Raw genomic sequence first — 19,672 nt, 5'->3', positions numbered from 1 at the left:
AAGTGAGGTGTTAAGTAATGCATATAAATTTATTTTAAAATAGAATTGTACTTCCTTTGCTAAACACGAAATGGCATAAAAAGAAATCTATCAGGCAAGAAATAATATAATAGAGTTTGATTAATGATTTGTTGTTGTCCAGAAAAACCAGTCTTTAGAAATAAATATACCCACAATTACTTCAAATAAAATGTATATAATTTGTAAAAATGGAAGAACCTTAACCTTGTTGCCCAATCTTTTATGATAATTTGTGTACCAACGGGAAATCAGTGGATCTACATTACTGCTTACAAGTTTGAGAGACTTCCCATGTCTTAGAAAATCAACCTGTCAAAAAGCTTTTTTAAAATGTTAGAAGAAAGATTCTCTACAAAACTTCAGTTTTCCATATGCTTTCATGTCAAAAGAAACCAGAACATTACCTGATTTAAAGCAAAGAATTCTGGAAATAGGAAGCATTTTACTTATAGCCTTCACATTGGACTCACGATATCCCTGACACGGGTTCTCCCTGAATATATTTTATCTCCCAGAAACCATCCATAGGTCATGGTTCCACCACAAATAATGAGGCCAGCTTATAACGATGGGATAAGAGAGATTATGTTATGCTCCACAAGATTTCTTTTCATAAGATTATTAAACAAATCTCTCTTTCACTCATGACCCATCCGAGCTAGGCAATCCCACTATAAAATACTCTTCTGTCACATTGCTACCTCTGATGCATGATGGCTGCAGTTCTTCTGTGGATCACCCTGCCCTCAGGATGACTACTGCACAAGCATTTAAGACAGCACAAAAGACTGGGTGAGCATTGAGTTCAAGAATAATATGGGGCTCAAGGCCAGGGAACTCTAATGAAAGCTTCACAGGCCTTCTGGAGGAACTGATTTATTTAGATTTAAATCTTGTATCTGTCCAAAGTATTTGTCATCACTTCTAAGTTAACCACGATACATAACAGGATAATTAGAGGTAAGCACAAAAATAAGACCATCTAATGGAAGAAAAGGCACTGGATTTTACCCCAGACCACAGATAAAAGGCACACCAATGCCAGAATGTCAGTGGTAAAGGAAGTTGGTAACTTGGAAATAAACAGGTGAAGTAGAGACCACCTGGCAAGCGGCAGTCTTGCTTAGGATGTGAACATTTCAACGGGATTTCATAGTTTCACTTCCACACACATAGAGTATAAACAGGACAGACTGATGGGATCCAGGGGTTTTGAGAATATGGAAATCTCTTTTGTGTGGTTGGTGCCTGGCAGCTACTCATATAAATTAAGTGAGATATAACTGCTTTGAGAAGCAATTACTTGAGACCCACTTTGTGTATGGCAGGCTCTCAGAACAGCAGGTGCAGAGCAGTCACCCTCTAAAAGCCCTGAGTGTGGTTCTGATGTGCTAGCAGCTAGGTTAAGAACCTAAGGTCTTGACTGCGGTTTTCAAACTATGGCCCAGATGAGTAAATTATTTAGGACCTGCCGATTTATACTGACTTAGTGATCGGTACTTCTGAAGGGTCTGAACAAATAACCTAAGACTCTGTAAGTAGCTACACTTGACCAGTGTCAGTGGAGACCCAGAGAAGACCTGGCAGCTTCACATCCTTTAGAAACAACTCCCTGCAGTAGGTGTGTGAGACTTCACAGTGATGCTGCTTATTTGCTTTTCCAGATTCTTCATTATTAGCATTATTCCAAGTTGTCTCGACCTACGTCTCAATGAGTTACACTTTAAGAAGTTTCAGGACTCTGATGTGTTATTCATCCTAGGAATTCTGCTGTAATGTGGTCTATGACTATAATTTAAAATTATGAACATTATATCTACATATTAAATATAAATGTTACAGGTTCCATTAAATATAGTTTATTTTTAGGCAGATTTATTTGTCCAAGTTGCTTATCAAGCTAATACAAGATTTATTTTTTTTTCATTCTGGATTATTCAATTTAGGCTAGGTAATAGAATACAATAAAAATATCTGCATTTGCAAAATGCTTCATGAACACTAAATAATAATCCCCAAATTTAGAACTCTTAGAGATCATACAGTCCTACTCTGATTTTGCAGATGGGAAACTGCAGCCCAGGGTGGAAATGCAAATCCCCCAAGACTACGTGCTTTCTTTTCATAAAGTTTGTGTCAGACTGGATTTTCTTGACCCAATTTAGCTCAGTATTTAGTGTGTGGGGTGCAGTCACCATGTGGGTCTAACTCAGACACACAGTACCCTACCTATATGTATGCAGGTATTTTATTGAATGCTTTCTAATGGCTAGGATGTATTGGATTATAAAAGTCCCCAGAAAAACCTGAGCAGAGCATAAGGTAGTGAGTTGGGTTAGTTGATTTAGGAATTCTCCCCTACCCATGCCTAACAGGAGTGGTTTAGGAGAAGCAATCAGTCCCTGGCCATGCAGAGGGGCAGGGGGTTGGCTCATGCCCTAAATCCCTCTGTAGGATGCTTTGATAAGTCTCAGACCAGCCCACCCTTGGGGCTGAGGGTCAAAGCAAATACAGAGAAACAAACTGTTGAAGAATCCACATGCAAGAGGGCAGGAAATAGTTCTATATGAGTCCTGAGGATAAAACGGAATACTCCATCCACTCTAGACATGAGCTGACAGGCTAGATGGACAGAAAAGAATTAGTGAATTGGTAATACTTAAAGGAGTACCCCACAGAGATCTGACAGAACAACTTACCTTTTGTTTCTGAGAAAACAGGTGGCTGTGGGCTAGATGCATCTTGAACAAGGTCAATAAACATGGGTGGAATTGGGTCATCTCAATTTTGCACCTGCAGTTGGAGAGCATGGAAGACCAACTGCATGCACCTACTAAGAAGGGGGCTTGACAGAATCTTAATAGACTGGTTCCAATTAGCAAAGTGAACATGTCCCTTAGTTTAGCCTTAACATTGTCATGTAGATCAGATTGACCCATGTGCAAAACTCTCTTAAACTCAGGCCTCTGGGCCACCTATGTGGGATTCCTAGAAAACAGAAACAAATGGCATTTTGAAGGAGAAATGTCTGTCCATTGCTAACCTTTAATCGCGCCACAAAGTGAGTTGCAACACTGAGTTCAGAGGCAGGGTTCCCAAGGATGATCTCAAAGCGGTACTGCAGCCCCAGCTTGTCGCGCACCTCCTGCAGCCGCTCCTTGGCTAACATTGCCAGCTGCACGGAGGGCACCCTGATAATGAGCATGTGTCCCCTCCCACTTTTGGTTTTTCCTGGGGAGCTGATGAGGTCATCCATAATGCTGAGTGTTTCTGGTGTGCTGTGGTCTCGGAGTGACGCCATGGTGGTGAGAGCCATCAGAGCCTCCGAGTACTGCTGGATGAGAAGGTAGCAGCGGACGACCATGCTGTGCAGCCTGGGGTACCTTCAACAGAACACAGGGAGCTAGCATTCGGGCAGCAGGACCAGCTGGGACAGCAGGGTCTGTGCGGTAGGAATGCACACTACACATGGGGGGAGAGGCTACTGCTCAGTGCTGGGCTTGGCTCTAGAATGATGCTGGAGCCCACAGCGCTAGAAGGAAAAGTTGAGCTTCCAACACCTGTCAGTAAGAACCTGCTGAGACAGGTACAGCAAGTTAGGGAGGCGGAGGGATGCTCTAGCAACCCTCGTTTCTCTAAGTGTGGTCTATGGCCCAGCAGCAGCGCCACCTGGGAGCTTGGTACAAATGTCAAATCCCCCCACCCCAGAGGGACCGAATCAGAATCCTCAGCTTGACAAGCTCCCAGATCTGTGTGCACATTAAATTTTGAGAAGCACTGGTCTAGTCAGGTTATTTGTCTCCAGAGTCATAACGGACCATCCCTGGATCCTAACCTCTTGCTGGTGGCATTGGATTAGAATCGTGCCCTTGTTGGTGTATTTCTCTGATACTTACAATTACAGTAAAGGAAATTGAGACGTTAATGTCATGTGTGTGGATTATCAGACATAAGGAGAGTAATTATGATTATTAATTTGAGGTCAGTCCCACAGATAGCAATAATACTATTTTCCCATAAGATGTGTCTTGGTGCTGAGAAAACTTGGAGCTGAATGGAGAAATAGCACCCCCTAGTGGTGTGGCCTCCTATCACCAGAGCCCCTGCTCAGTAAAGGGAGCAGAGGTGTCTTTGCCTCATCCCAACGCGTCCCCGCCCCCAACCTGGACTGCCAGGTAAGGGAATCACTTTGCTCAAATTGGAAGTTTTTACAATTGCAGAGCAGGTGAAAATAAATCTCTCATTTATGTGCTATTCCTCAGAAAGCCAGGCCTGCTGATAAAATGAGAACAAATGGGTAGAGGACCCACTTGCAGACATGAAGAGCTGCTGGTCAAGAAAGTAGGTGCTGGGAATTCAAGGTCCCAGGCCCAAGCTCAGTCAAGCCTCTCGTGGAGCCAGCAAAATGAGGGTGAGTCTGAGAATTTCTTTCTGGTTGCCAGCCAGCAGCATGTCCTGATGCCTAGCAGCTGGGTAGGCTAATGGGGGATTTCACCTTTGTTCCACTTTATAATTCTATTTAAAGTGAAGTAAGTGGCCCACTGGCCTTACTCATTAAAGCCTACAAATACCAATTAAGGTCATCAAATGAATAGTGTGGTTTTGAAGTACTTTAGAGCTGGGAAGGCCCATGGATGCCCTGGATTCTGACCACTCCATCTTTTCATAGAAGGAGAAGGAGTTAGGGGGTTGAGAGAAATTCAGCTAGGTGCCCAAGATCAACCAACTGGTCAGAGACAGAGCTGGGTCTAGATTTCATTCAGCTCTCTGACAATGTCTTCTTATGTTGCAAGGATTTAGTAGATTGGGGAAAAGTGAAGAAATCCTTCAGTTCAATCAATCCTGGATCAGTCCCTTCGAGTGTTGGAGGAAGTAAGCATAGATGATCCATGTTTAAAGCTTAATGTTTTTTGCTGGGCCATGTAGGAAAGCCAAAGTTAGAACAAATGGTAACTTTGATACACAGGCATTTACATTTCACACTCTGAAAGAAATATGAATTTAGAAGTCCAATATATTATATTTGCTTAAACTGTAATTATAGTTTTGTATTACAAAAGTTGTATGGAAGTTGATGGGATCATTCATTAAAATATGAGTTATGAAACTCTGAATGATGTTACTAGAAGGAAAGATACATTCCAGGCTGACGAGTGGAACAGGTGGGTGGGAAACACTTAAAGGGGAGATTCATGGGAGGATTTTGGAAATCTAAGCTCACACGTGCTGTGAAAGGATTAATTCCCAGTGTCAGTTAAGTCTTCTCAAATCCAACAGCTGCAAAAACATAAAATCCTACTCCAAGCCTGCTCCTTTTCCCAATGTGGAACTGTAACTGCTGGATCAGATGCATCCACCTGTCCTCATTTCGATTTTTTTTCTTAGCAAAATTACAGGGCAGGTTGTTAAATAGGTAGCTTTTACAAATTGGAGCTAATTTTAAGAACTAGAGCTACTAAAAAGTGGAATGTGCCTCATCAAACTGAGCCCAACTGCCCCCAAATCACTGGATGATCAAACAGAATTCCGTAGTAGAGGGCAAGGAGGACCCTCTCTTAGGTCAGTAAATTCTAATGCCCCTACCTACTCTTGGAGTCTATAATTCAAGGTCAGAGAGAGGAAAATAGGAAAAACATTTACTCCTCCAGAGTTTGATCTGGAACTGGGGAATAAAAAGAAGGCAGAGGAAACGAGATAGAAGAATCATGATCCTTAACTCCCAAGGTCAAGGCCTGGAAGAGGAGCACTCACTGAAATGATCTAATTGTTCCTTAATTTTCTCCAGTCTTTCCTCCAAATCTCTCATAGTAAATTTAATTTTTACCCAGTCATCTAAGGGTACCTGCCTGTGGTGGACAGAGGAGAAAGGAAGAAACATGTAAAGGTGTAGGGTGGCCGGTGGGGGAGGCTAGACCTCAGAGGAATGGCCTTTAATAAGCAAATCACTCTCTCTGCCGTGTAATCTCCTGGTGGTAGCAATGCAGCATGCTTGGAGACGATTCAAGGCATGGAAAGTGGTTCTGCGTCCCACTCTGGGTCGCTAGTTTCCTTTGCTGGTCTTGGAGGATCACAGAAAACCCATCTGAGAAAAAGGTCATCTTAGGAAAGGCTATTTTTATTCTGCCTTTGCATGTCATCTGCACAGCCTGGGCTCCACCCAACTCCCTGTGACACTGATACAAAAGGCTTCTGGCTAGTCTAGATATGCACGTACAGCTAAAGAAAAGGCTGAAGGTCTTTATTTACCTCTCCAAGAGCGTGTTCACCATTTTTTCAAAAGTCTCGTCACACCTCAGAAGTGGGCTTGTGATTCCCCACTGTAGAGACTTACTGTACTCATTCAAGCCGAAGTACAGCTTCTCCTCGCAGCTCATGTCCTCCTGATGCAAAATACAGAGCAAAACCCAGTGAGGACAGGATACAATGTGTCTTGTTTTCTAAGGGGAAAGATCCAGGTTATTTCCTGGAAGGTTAAAAAAAAAATTGTGAATAAACAAGTAGGAGTACGTCAAACTAAAAAGCTTCTGTACGGCAAAAGAAACTACCAACAAAATGAAAAGGCAAACTATAGAATGAGAGAAAATACTTGCAAATCATATATCTGTTAAGGGGTTAATATCCAAAATATATAAATAACTCACACAACTCAATAGCAAAAAAACCAAACAATCCGATTAAAAACTGGGCCAAGGAACTTGAATAGACATTTTTCTAAAGAAGACATACAAATGGCCAACAGGTATATGAAAAGATGTTCAACATCACTAATCATCAGGGAAATGCAAATCAAACCCACAAGACATCACCTCATACCTGTTAGAATGGCTGTCATCAAAAATACAAGAGTATAAACCAATATGACCTCAATAAAATAATTTTTAAAAAAGACAAGAGATAGGTGTTGGTGAGGATATGGAGAAAAGGGAACCCTTGTGCACTGCTAGTGGAATGTAAATTGGTGCAGCCACTATGGAAACAGTATGGAGGCTCCTCAAGAAATTAAAAATAGAACTACCATATCATCCAGCTATTCCACTTCTGAGTATATATGCAAAGGAGATGAAAACAGTCTATCGAAGTGATCTCTGCATTCCCATGTTTATTGTAGCATTATTCACAGTACCCAAGGTATGGAAACAACCTAAATGTCCATCGATGGATGAATGGATAAAAACGGTGTGTATATAAATATATTCAATGGAATATTATTCAGCCATAAGGAAGAAGGAAATCCTGCCACTTGTGACAACATGAGTGGATTTTGAGGACATTATGCTCAGTGAAATAAGCCAGATAGAGAAAGACAAATACTACATGCTATCACTTCTATGTGGAATCTAAAAAAAAAGTCAGAGTCACAGAAACAGAGTAGAAAAGTGGTTACCAAGGGCTAGGGGTTGGGGGAAATAGGGAGAGGTTGGTAAAGAGTACCAACTTTCAGCTATAAGACGAATAAGGTCTGAGGATCTAATGTACAACCTGGTGACTACAGTTGATAACATAGTATTATATAAACGAAATTTGCTAAGACAGCAGAACTTAAATGTTCTCAACAAAAACAACAACACAACAAAAATGTATATAAATATGTGAGGTGATGGATGTGTTAGTTAACTAGATGGGAAGAATCCTTTCACAATGTCTACATGTATCAGATCATCACGAAGTACACTTTAAATACCTTGCAATCTTGTCAATGATATCTCATAAAGCTGAAAAAATATTGTGTTTCATTATATAGCCTGATACCAGCTCTACAATCATCTCTGAGGCACTAGCTGAAATTTCTTTTCACTTCAAATGAACTTAATATGTGATCAGTGGCATGTTGACATGCTTCCTTAAGGCAGATGGTAACTACATAGATGGTTTGTCTTCTCTTTCTTTTCTTCAGACATTTTCTGAGGAATAGCACTTGTTAGGCCAGCACAGTCACAAGGTCGGATTTTTTCTCTCTGGAAGCAGCTCTCTATACTGGTGCACATGCTATCCATAAAACTCTATGGAGATGGGCAAACTCAAAAACTCCTCTATTATAGAAAACTTAACTTCTCAGACAGCATAATTCATATAAAATTCATAAAAAGTGATCCTTTGACAAACAAAAGTTATTTTTAAACTGCAATAGATATTCCTCTGCTTTTTTAAACAGAATACACAGTCTTTAATCTATCCCCCATCTTGATGACTCAGTCCTCACTGTGAAAATGAATAACTATTTTGGCATGTGACACAAAGATTCCCTCAGAGGATCCTGAGATGTGTGACAAGCTGCTTGCTTGTCCTTAAACTAAGCCTCAGAATATTAAATAAGCTGTTCAGTTCAAGTATCTGCTTTTTGAAATAGTTTCTTCTCCTCTTTTCTAGATTAATTTTTCACAGTCATTTCTTCTTGCTGTCATGTTGCCTATGCATTTTAGTCTCTTGTTATTTATTATGTATTGACATTTTTCTTTAAAAACTCTCCAATTCATTTCATAAAGGTAATACAGCTGCTTAAAATGTATAATATGATAAAAATAAATTAGGCAATCAGAGGAAGAAGCAGCTAGGGTAAGAGAAATAAGATTGGGCCAGGGATAAAGTTAGTACTCTCAAAAAGGCATACCAGAATTTTCAGCACATCTTGTTAGAGGTGGGGTACAAATCTGTTTCTGAGCTTTTTAGCAACCCATCCAAAGAGATGAGCAATTATGTGATTTATAAGGTCCATATGATAAAAATAAGGTGTTATTTAATCGACAGCTTTTAATTTTTTGAGACCCCCCCCCCAAAACCAGTTAATCCTGCTCTTTGGAAAAGGGTCTTATTTAAGAGTAAATATATTTTACAAGAGGACCAGAATATGTTCTTATGAATACTGGAGCCTGAGAGCATACACTGAGAGCTATCTATTGTTTATTGGTTTGCTTGTTTCCTTCTGGGTTCTTGGCTGTTCTCGATAGTTGTATCAAATAAGTCATTTCAGGATGAAAAAAGTCATTCAGCTGAGTTTCCCTCTGTATCTGGACAGCAGGCACTGAGTCAGAGGAAAAGTTTTATCTTAAATGTACTTGGTCTTCACATTCCTTCTCATCCTTGGTCCTGCTTCTTTGGGAAAGTATAAAATCCTCCTCCAAGCCTATTCCTTTTCCTGATGCAGCATTGTAACTTGCTGGATAGGATGCATCCACCTGTCCTCATTTTGATTTCTCTTTTTTCCTTAGCAAAATTATAGAGCAGGTTGTTAAATAGATGGCTTGTGATCAATTTGAGCCAGTATGGGTTTCAAGAACTAGAATGACTAAAAAATAAGAATTAGAAGTGAATAATTTCCTCAGTCTGTTATGTTTGCATTAAGTTGTAACTGTGGTTTTGTATTTAAAAAGTTGTAACAGAAGTTAATGGGACCATCCTTTAAAATATGAGTTATGAAACTCTGAATGATGTTACTCTAAAGAAAGATATGTTCCAAGTATCAGAAATCACATGATTTATCAAATCCCTGTGTCTTTGAGGAAAATGTCCCTTCTCTTAAAAAAAAGTCTTTGCTGAAATGCAAATTGGTACAGCCACTATGAAAAAGAGTTCCTCAAAAAATTAAAAATAGAACTATCATATGATCCAGCAATTCCACTTCTGGGTATTTATCCAAAGAAAATGAAAACACTAACTTGAAAAGATATATGCACCCCATGTTCATTGCAGCATTATTTACAATAGCCAAGATATGGAAACAACATAAATGTCCAGTGACGGATGAATGGATAAAGATGTGGTATATATATACAATGGAAAATTATTTGACCATGAAATCTTGCCGGTTGCGACAACATGGACGAACCTTGAGGGCATTATGCTAAGTGAAATAAGTCAGACAGAGAAAGACAAATACCATATGATCTCACTTATATGTAGAATCTAAGAAACAAAACAAAAAGAAAACACCAAGCTCCTAGATACAGAGAACAGGCTGATAGTTGCCAGAAGCGGGGGAAGGGGGTGAGCAAAATGGGTGAAGGTGGCGGGGCTGGCCCCGTGGCTGAGTGGTTAAGTTCACACCCTCCGCTGCAGGTGGCCCAGTGTTTCATTGGTTTGAATCCTGGGCGCGGACATGGCAATGCTCATCAAACCACGCTGAGGCGGCGTCCCACATGCCACAACTAGAAGGACCCACAATGAAGAATATACAACTATGTACCAGGGGGCTTTGGGGAGAAAAAGGAAAAAAATAAAATCTTTAAAAAAAAATGGGTGAAGGTGGTCAAAAGGTACAAACTCCAGTTATAAATTATAACTAAGTCATGGGGATGTAACGTACAGCATGGTGATCATAGTTAATAATACTGTATTGTATATTTGACAGTTGCTAAAAGAGTACATCTTAAAAGTTCTTATCACAAGAAAAAAAATTCTGGGGCTGGCCCAGTGGCCGAGTGTTTGAGTTCACGCGCTCTGCTATGGCGGCCCAGGGTTTCGCTGGTTCGGATCCTGGGCGCAGACATGGCACTGCTCGTCAAGTTGAGGCAGTGTCCCACGTCCCACAACTAAAATATTTACAACTATGCACTGGGGGGATTTGGGGAGGGAAAGAAAAAGGCAGAAAGAAATAAAAAAAGAAGATGGGCAACAGTTGTTAGCTCAGGTGCCAATCTTTAAAAAAAAAAAAAAATTCTGTAACTATGTGAGGTGATGGATGTTAGTTAGACTTACTATGGTGATCATTCCTCAGTATATACAAATATGAAATCATTATGTTGTACACCTGAAACTAATATAACGTGTGTCAATTATATCTCAATAAAAAAAAATCTCCCCCCACCCAAAGTCCTGCCCTCTCAGTGACCCCAGCCTGCAGCTCTCCCTGTCCTTTCGCTGCCGTCTCTGCTTCTCCTCCAGCCAAATGCTCTGCTCTATGGATGCTGTTCCCTGGAAGGTGACCAAGGACTCCTGAGGCCAAATCCAGAGGCCTTTATCTGTCGATCCTCGGCCTCGCTGCCCTCTCGGCAGTTGTTTTCATTATTTTTTTCCATCATTTTTTTCTACACCAGCTGCTTCAGTGACCATTGTTTTTGAAAAAATATTCCAAAACTACATCATAAAGCCCAATCCAAACTCCAACTTTGCAGTTGTGATGGTGTACTCACCTCAGTCTTAACTCACTCAAAATCCATCTCTTCTGCCATTTGCAGATAAATCTTCCTCTTGGCCTCTTTTTCCAACTGAAGGCATCACCTCAAAGGGATCTCTGACTCTTCCCTCTTCCCCAATAAACAAATCCTAAAAAATTTACCATTTCTCCCATCCTTTTTATTTCCAGGACCACTATTCTGATTCAGGTATTTGTTAATTCCAATCTGAATTATCAGAAAAGCCAGATGACCTGTCTCCCCGTTACTAATCATTTTGACTTAACCTCTGTAGTTAATGAACTGCCTTAGTTCAGCCTGTTGGTATCTCCTGAAGCTGAACATACGCAGATTCTATGACCCAGCAACTTCACAACCAGAGGTACAGCCAACAGAAATGCATACATATGTCTACTAAAAGGCATATGCTAGAATGCTTATTGCAGCACTCTTGGAAATAAGTGAATAGGATGGATAAGTGAATTGTGGTGGAGTCACCCAGAGTGATCTATATACAGCAGTAAGAATGAATGTTTTGTGACTCATCCAAAATATACAAGAATCTCACAATGTTGAGCAAAAGAAGCCAGATACAAAAGAATGCAAACTGCATGGTTCCATTTACATCAAGTTCAAAACTAGGCAAACAAAATCTATGGTGTAAGAGGCCAGAATAGTGTTACCCTTTGGTGGGGGCATGCCTGGCTTCTGGGGTGGTGGTAGGGTTCTAGTTCTTCATCTAGGTGCTGGTCCCATGGGTGTGTTCAGTTTGTGAAAATTCATCGAGCTGCACGTTTACAATGTTAATATAAAAAATTTAAAAATGTGTATACCGGGGCTGGCCCCGTGGCCGAGTGGTTGGGTTCGCGCGCTCCGCTGCAGGTGGCCCATTGTTTCCTTGGTTCGAGTCCTGGGTGTGGACATGGCACTGCTCATCAGGCCACGCTGAGGCAGCGTCCCACATGCCACAACTAGGGGGACCCACAGTGAAGAATGTGCAACTATGTACTGGGGGGCTTTGGGGAGAAACAATGAAGTCTTTGAAAAAAGGAGGAAAAAAAAGAAAAAAAAAGAAAGAAAAAAACCTTAAAAAAATAAAAATGTGTATATTTTCATAATATTTCTAATAGTACTATGCCCTTGCTAAAAAATTGTTAATGCCTGTGTAATAAGTAAGTGTAAGCTTTGCCAGCCTGGCACTCAAAGCCTCTCTATGTATATGTCCAGGTTCCTTTTGCATCCTGCTAAGTATTCTCTGGAAAATGCCCAATGCTTCCTCCTTTGTGGCCCTGCCCAAGCTGTCTGCTGCCAGGAGTGCCTGCTCCCCATCTGTCTGCTCCATCCTTCCTCTTCTTCAAGGCCCATCCTTGTGCTCTCTCCACCATGTCGCCTTTCCTGGTGCTCTCAAATGGATGAGACTTCTCCCTCATTTCAACCCCCAGAGCGTTTTGATTTTTTGAAATTGTCTTATTCTACTTTCTTTTGTTTTTGACAAATAAAAATTGTATATATTTAAGGTATACAACTTGATGTGTGTTTTTCAATTGAGATATAAATGACATATAACATTATATTAGTTTCAGGTAATATACATAATTATTTGATATTTGTATATATTGTGAAATGATCACCACAATAAGTCTAGTTAACATCCATCATCACATGTAAACAATTCTTTTTCTTATAATGATAATTTTTACGATCTACTCTCTTAGCAACTTTCAAATATACAATACAGTATTGTTAACTACAGTCACTACGCTGTACATTACATCCCCAGGACTTATTAACTTTATAACTGTAAGTTTATACCTTTTGACCCCCTAGACAAATTTCACCCACTCCCTCACCCCCCACCACTGGTAACTATCCATCTGTTTTCTCTCTGTTTTATTCTGCTCTGGATAATAGTGACTTTGATATATACTTTGCTTTCTCCTGTAAACCATCAGTCCTCTGTGTGTTCTTGGAAAGCTCTAACACAAGCCCACAAATGTTCAGCAATATGTTTTGAATTAGTTACTTTGCTTTTCTCAATTATTCCTCCCTTAGGACATTGGCTTCCGGAGGCTGATCATTAGGAGCTTCTCCCCTAAGTGTGTGAAGTTGTTGTAAATTAGATTCAACATTTTTACCTTTTCTCTATGTTGATCTCAATTTCATAGGGATGATTTTTTTTAAAACTTTAATTAGAATATAATGACTAAAATATAATTATTTTGAATAAATCCTGGGTATATCTTTAATTCATAAATATGTCACAAGATATCTCTATGATAAGAATCCTTTTAAAAAATATAACCATAAACCACTATTATGCCTAAAAATTAATCAATCATAGGAGTGATTTTTAAGGAAAATTATTTTAAGCTTGTTTGTCTATTACTCATGTCAGGAGAAGATAAAGGGCAGAAGCTATGAGCCTTCTTCCTATCACTAGTATCAGTAGTCTTCTGGAAGAGACTGAATGAACAAGGTAAATTAGGATGGTTCTCTTTTTTCCCCCCCAACAATGTATTAAAACTTAACATTTAATAGGAGAACTATCTGCTGGATTAAAAAACCATTTTTCCATTCATCAGTTCTATTGGCAATCACACTCTGGGTCAGTGCAACTGCTTGGGTAGCCCACAGGCATGCCTCACATTTTAGAGGCAAAGGAACCATGGTGGCCTCTTATCTCACCCATAACTTCACCACCCCATATATGGAGGGAGTCAGTGTGGAGAAGATACCAACAAAGCGAAAGTTCAAAGCAACCTCTGTGTGATGGTGAACACGTTGAGATAGTCCTCCTAAGGGAGAGACTACTGATGCCAACATGATTTAGTGACCTGAGTTTGCCTGACTGCAAAGAACAGACCAACACTCAGAGCTCAAGTCAGGGAAAATTTACCTCCTTCATAATAGAATGAAATGCACTGGGTTGATAAATAGTTAGTCTTATGTAAGATATTTCTGGCATCTTTTACTTAAACATGTTTATTTTAAAATATCCGATTTGTTCAGTATTTTTAAATGAAGGATCCATTGCTTAATGGCTAATCATTAATGACTAATCTTTATTTTTTTAATGAAACATTTCTTTGATAGTATATTTAACATCCAATTTTATAGGTCATAGAAATTATTTTTCAGATATTAGGGACTGGAACCAAAAAATATAATGCCTTGAATAATGTTGAGATGACTATTCTAACACATTAAATACCACTCCTGAGTAATTTAGAGTAACAGTATCGTCATCCTCTGTTTCAACCATTAGTCTGTGAGAACTGATTAAATGGAAAAATCCAGTTGCTGGGGGAGCGTGAGAGTAATTAACAGTGATACAGATCAGTAAGACTAAAACATGACAGAGAAGCCATCCAACAGGACAATACAATTTCCAGGTCTCAGATTGAAATTAATCATTTAAAGGCACAAAGATAATCAAACATATTGATGGTGTCAGATAACTTCACACTTTTTTGGGGACAAACTGTATAGGATGGATAATTTTGTGTCTGCATGATAACCTAAAAAAGAACCACGTAGTCACATTTATATAAGACACTATTCACTGGTTTTTAGTCTTATAAAAATTGTAATTATATGGACTTTCAGAAGATAAAGCATGTTAGTTAGATTTTCAAACTAGCATATAGGTTGTTAGATTTTCAACCTCTTGTGCTATATTTTACAAAGCCACGACAATATTTTATTCAAGGTTATGCCCTGGGGAACTGAGAACACGACTATGTATCAGAGAATAGAACAGAGACTCACCATGCTGTCCAGCTGTATCCAGTGAACCTCATTACTGGAGCTGATTCGGGACTGTTGGGTCTGCAGAGTGTATGGAAAGGAGCTAACCTGAAGCACCAGGAGGTTGAAAGCTTCCAGAACTTCTCTGCAATTAATGACTCTATCAGCCAATCCATGACTGGGTTCACCAAGTGACAAAGAGCCCGAAATAACACTGTAGAAATATTGAAAGTCACATTAAAACCTCCTAATTTAACTGATTAGATGCAGAATTGGCATCAAAATGGAGAAAATGTCTTAGCTCGTATTTTTCTAGTTCTTCTTAATTGGGAGCAGGAGCAGAAACAACCAACACTTGATTTGGAAGAGCAAAAATTACACACTCCTTCTTACCCCTTTCAGACAGATTTCAGTGATATTTTTTTTCCTTTTTCAGTTTGCCCCTGATATACCTCAAAGTGTAACTCAGTTATCCTGGCCAAGGATGTCTAAATCTGTAGTTGAGATGGATCACTTCAGTTTGAAAGCTCACCTGAATGAGGGAGCTTCTCTATCAAAACGTGATGCTTATAACTGTGCAATGATCTGTACCCTAAAGAGACACCAAAGCTGCAAGGGATCCCTGTTGTGTTAATACCACTCTCCTTCCTCCCTTGAGGCTGCTAGACTGTGGGGAGGGCTCCTCCTACTGCCTCCCCGTGACCAACATTTTCATATCTCTGAAGCATTTTCAGTTCTGTTCAATTTGGATGTACCAGGTTGCCATGCAGCCTCAAAACCAATTTTTTTTTTTTCCTCAAAGAAATAATCTCGATGCCCTGGGGAACTAAACAGAGAGAGATACAATCAGGAATCCTCCGAGCTACTACCCCAGACTTTCAAAGATGAGGTATTGAAGGTCGGTGAGCTCTTTCTGCCCATAGAACACTAGCAGTAACTGAACAGGATGTGGGCAAAATTCTTCCCTTCTTTCCTTCCTTCCTTCTTTCTGTCCTTCCTTCCTTCTTTCTTTCTTTCCTTCGTTCCTTCCCTCCTTCCTTCTTTCTTTCCTTACTTCCTTCCTTCCCTTCCTCCCTTCTTCCCTCCTTCCTTCTAAATCTAATAAGTTACGCAAGGTCTTCTTTATACCTACGTACGGCTCAGATTGTGGAATACCAAACACATTCTCGCTTCTGAATAAGCACTTTTGCAATTCTGACATTTCGACCACAGATCAAAAAAATTCCAGATTCCTAAGCTCAGTGTGTCCTTAAGAAAAGGAAATCTATAAATGCTTGATGATGCCTGAAATTTCCCTCCCCCTTCATGGTGAGGAGAAACCATGATATGTAATATGCGATGAGAATTTGCCCCCTTTAAAAAAAATTATTTGCCTTTTTAATCCATAAGAGCAAAGATACCCACTACCAGATAATTACTATCATTGGTCTGGCTCCATCATGCCACATTTACTTTCTTTCATTAATAAGCCCACCAAGAGATAGGATATTCTTTTGCTTAAACTGGTAAATTGTGGAAGGTTTCAGAGCTACTGTCAGGTCATTAAAGTGGCATCTCCACTGCTGTTAAAGGTAAGAGGGAGCAGAGAAAGGCAAGAAAGATGGGAACTAGCAGAAGAGGAAGGAAGAAAAGAGAAAAAGAAAAAAGGAAAAGAATGGGGAGGAGGAAGAGTAGTAAGAAGGAAAGCATGTGGCCCTTCTGGGAGCTCAGTAACGTCCACCTCCTACTACCACTCTTTCTCTGAAGCTGTTGAGTTCCACAATGCTCTTAAGACCGTATTTTTAACAGGAATTTGTAATGTCACCTCAGTAAGGTTAAAATAAGAGCAACATTAAATTGGTAAAAGTTGAAGAGGAAGGAAAGAGTAGGAGTAAGTTACCAAGAAGAAGATACCAAATGTTAAGGGTCCTTGGGCTTTCAAATCATCACCTTTGAAATGATTTATTACGTAACAATTACTGCTGCAGAAGAAATATTGTATTTGCTCACTCTGAAGCAATCACCTCGTTAGTTCCACATGGGAGTTGTCATGAACCAGCACAAACAGTGTGTATGGGTTCTGTTTCACCCTCCGCATAAAAACTTCAAACTTGGTTTGAATCTCATTATCTAGACGAACAACATATTTCTCTGCTCTCTGATAAGCTGTCCCATTTTCCTCCAGACCCAAGTCTACAAGGACACCTGCCAAGAAGAAAAAAGAGTTTGTCTTTTACATACATATATATAAACGAGATAAACTTAAGTTCAGTGTCAACTGATATACTGGGTACTAACCATATATAGAGATTTACAAAGCAGCTATTTTTCCTTTTTCATGTTCCCCACCAGAATTTCGAGGAGGAAATATCCGATTTCCTGTTCTTTAGAACACCCCCCCCCCCCCCCCCCCCCCCCCCCAAATGACAACAGGGAACAGTCTGAGAAGCAGTTAAATGTATGAGACCTCTGTTTAATTAAGTTCTATTTATGTGAAGTGCTGCTAACTGCTACTGCAGGCCACTCGGAAAAAAATGAAAGTTTGGGCTACAGCTTTCGGCCAAATTAATATAATCACATAAGCCTTCCTTACCGCAAATTTAGCAACAAAACATGTAAGAAAAAGGAAAATAAAATGTGATGTCCAAAGATACTAAAGCTAGAGCTTTTTTAGGTAGTATTTTACTCATTTTTATACAGTGACAGTTTTGCACAGTATCTAGAGTGTGGGAAGCCCTCAACGAATGTTGGATTATGTACCAAATTAATAAAATGAACTGAATTACCCAAGATTATTCTCTCTATATTCTCAAAATGTTAGAAACTATGAAACTTTAGTACTGTATCATTATCTGTCTACAATAAAGTTGTTTCTACATAAAAACATCTAAAATAGTTCTAGGCACACGAAGCTGTTGTTGGGATAATTAATTAAAATACCAAATACATCTTTAAAATGAAGAGACAAAATGGTAATTATGTGAGGCGAAGGATGTGTTAATTAACTTTATGTTGTAAACATTTTGCAATGTATACACATATTAAATCATCACACTGCACACCTTAAACTTATGCAATGTTATATGTCAATTATATCTCAATAAAGCTGGAAAAAATCCAAAACACAAGGGCACAGGAGCGTGCCCCCCCCCCCCCCCCCCGCCCCCGACTCCAGACACTTAGCTGCACAGAGGGAGGGCTAAGGCCCCTGAGAAGAGAGCCTTGTGACTCAAGCCCGTGGACCTCCAAGCAGAAGGAACTAGAAGACTGATTTGGGGGTTAGATATGTTACAGAGTCCTTGAGGACCAGCCTGGACTCCAAAGGCTGAAGGATATCTATTTAGCATCCATTACCAGCCCAACTCACTGGCCCCAACTATGTGGAAAAAAAAAAGTAAAATTAAAAAATAAATTAATAAAAAGTAAAATGAAGAGAGCTTTATGAATCATGTTGATTTAGTTTTATCTAGCTTTTCTTTTCACATAAAATCAACTCAATTAACAACTACACGCAATTAGCATCTAGATGCTGTAATAGTAATAGCTCTAAATGGTATAAAAGAAAAAGGAAAAATGTTTTGCCATCGGAAAAATTCACTATACCAGAAAAGGTAAACAGAAAAGTAATTTTGCTTTTAAACATTTTTCATTAGGGGCCTTTACTCAGAGACTTTTTTCAATTTCCACCCAAATGTAATCAAATGTTGTGAATATTTCGAAAGGCAATCAATCAAACATTTAACTTGGCAGGTATTCTGATTTTTTTGGAAAGTGAATTGCTTGTAAAATTCATTCAACATTCGACAGTGATGGATTGAGCATCTGCTGTGTAGCAGGTACTATGTCAGGTATTGTGCTAGGCCTGGGGACACACAGGAGAACAGGACAAAGATCTTAATCTCCTGAGGCTCATGATGAGGAAGATGGATAATTCTGGCGAGTGTCATGATGGGAGAAAAGTACTATGGGGTAGAGAGGGTGAGCAGAGGGATAGAGGGAGGACCCACTTAATCTCTGGGGTTTCTGTTTCCTTATCTGTACAATGGGGAGAGTAGAACCAGTTGAAATTTAGTCTATATTTCCTAAGTTTATCCTTAGGAAATATGCAGTGTAAGTTAAGGGCATCCTAATATAAAAAGACTATAAATAATTCATAAAGAAGAAAAAGATATATCTTATGGAAAATTAAGAGTTGACCACATTTCAAAACAAATGAAATAAAGACTGATTGTATGTGTTGGACAGGTTAATTCCATATATGCCCTTAATGGGAAGACAAAGTTCCATGAATCTAAGAGGTGGTTCTCTTAGATATAACATGGTATATTAGTCCATAACTATGCAGCCAGCTGCCTCTGCAGTGGTGAATTTGGGTGGGGAGCTGGCACATCAGAGGTACTTGATTGTTTTATTTCTAACTGGGCATTTATAGTAGGTCACCCTTACCTTTAAATTTTGTTTTAGACTTGCTTTTATTTTTAAGTTTTGTTTCTTTCCTGGTTATGAAAGTGATAGATACTCATCTTGGAAAAACTGGAAAGTATAGAGATATATTAAAAAAGAAAAATTATCCGTAGTTCTTTAACTCAAAATAAGCCACTGCAAACATTTTTGTGCATTCCTTCCTGTCTTTTTTCTATGCATGTTGTGCTACCTAGCTCACATTTTATAATTGTATATGCTGATTTTTTCACTTATAATTGTAAAGTAAGAAACAAAACTATCATTATTTACTAATAACTTGTCTGTGTAGAAAACACAAAATAATCCACAGATAAATCAATTAAATTAATAAGAATTTAGTTAAGTTGATGGGT

General features: G+C 39.3%; 1 protein-coding gene across 8 annotated transcripts in view; it reads right to left on the bottom strand.

The window, feature by feature from the left end:
• The window catches only part of GREB1L (GREB1 like retinoic acid receptor coactivator), a 245,998-nt gene that overhangs the window by 27,325 nt on the left and 199,001 nt on the right, over nt 1–19,672 (bottom strand). For 7 of the 8 annotated variants that reach the window (XM_046671347.1, XM_046671354.1, XM_046671352.1 and 4 more), the window contains 4 exons: nt 16,880–17,060; nt 14,898–15,090; nt 6,268–6,401; nt 3,065–3,404 (listed from right to left, as the gene is read on the bottom strand). In XM_046671347.1, coding sequence (XP_046527303.1) covers nt 3,065–3,404; nt 6,268–6,401; nt 14,898–15,090; nt 16,880–17,060 — 848 coding nt within the window. Of the gene's footprint in view, nt 1–2,720; nt 2,815–3,064; nt 3,405–6,267; nt 6,402–14,897; nt 15,091–16,879; nt 17,061–19,672 lie in introns of all 8 variants that reach the window. The other variant, XM_046671355.1, reaches the window with a different exon arrangement.

Source organism: Equus quagga, chromosome 9 (genome assembly GCF_021613505.1).
Source record: "Equus quagga isolate Etosha38 chromosome 9, UCLA_HA_Equagga_1.0, whole genome shotgun sequence".
Taxonomy (NCBI): Eukaryota; Metazoa; Chordata; class Mammalia; order Perissodactyla; family Equidae; genus Equus; species Equus quagga.
The sequence above is the reverse complement of the archived record's forward strand: the minus strand, read 5'-3'. Positions and strand labels throughout refer to the sequence as shown.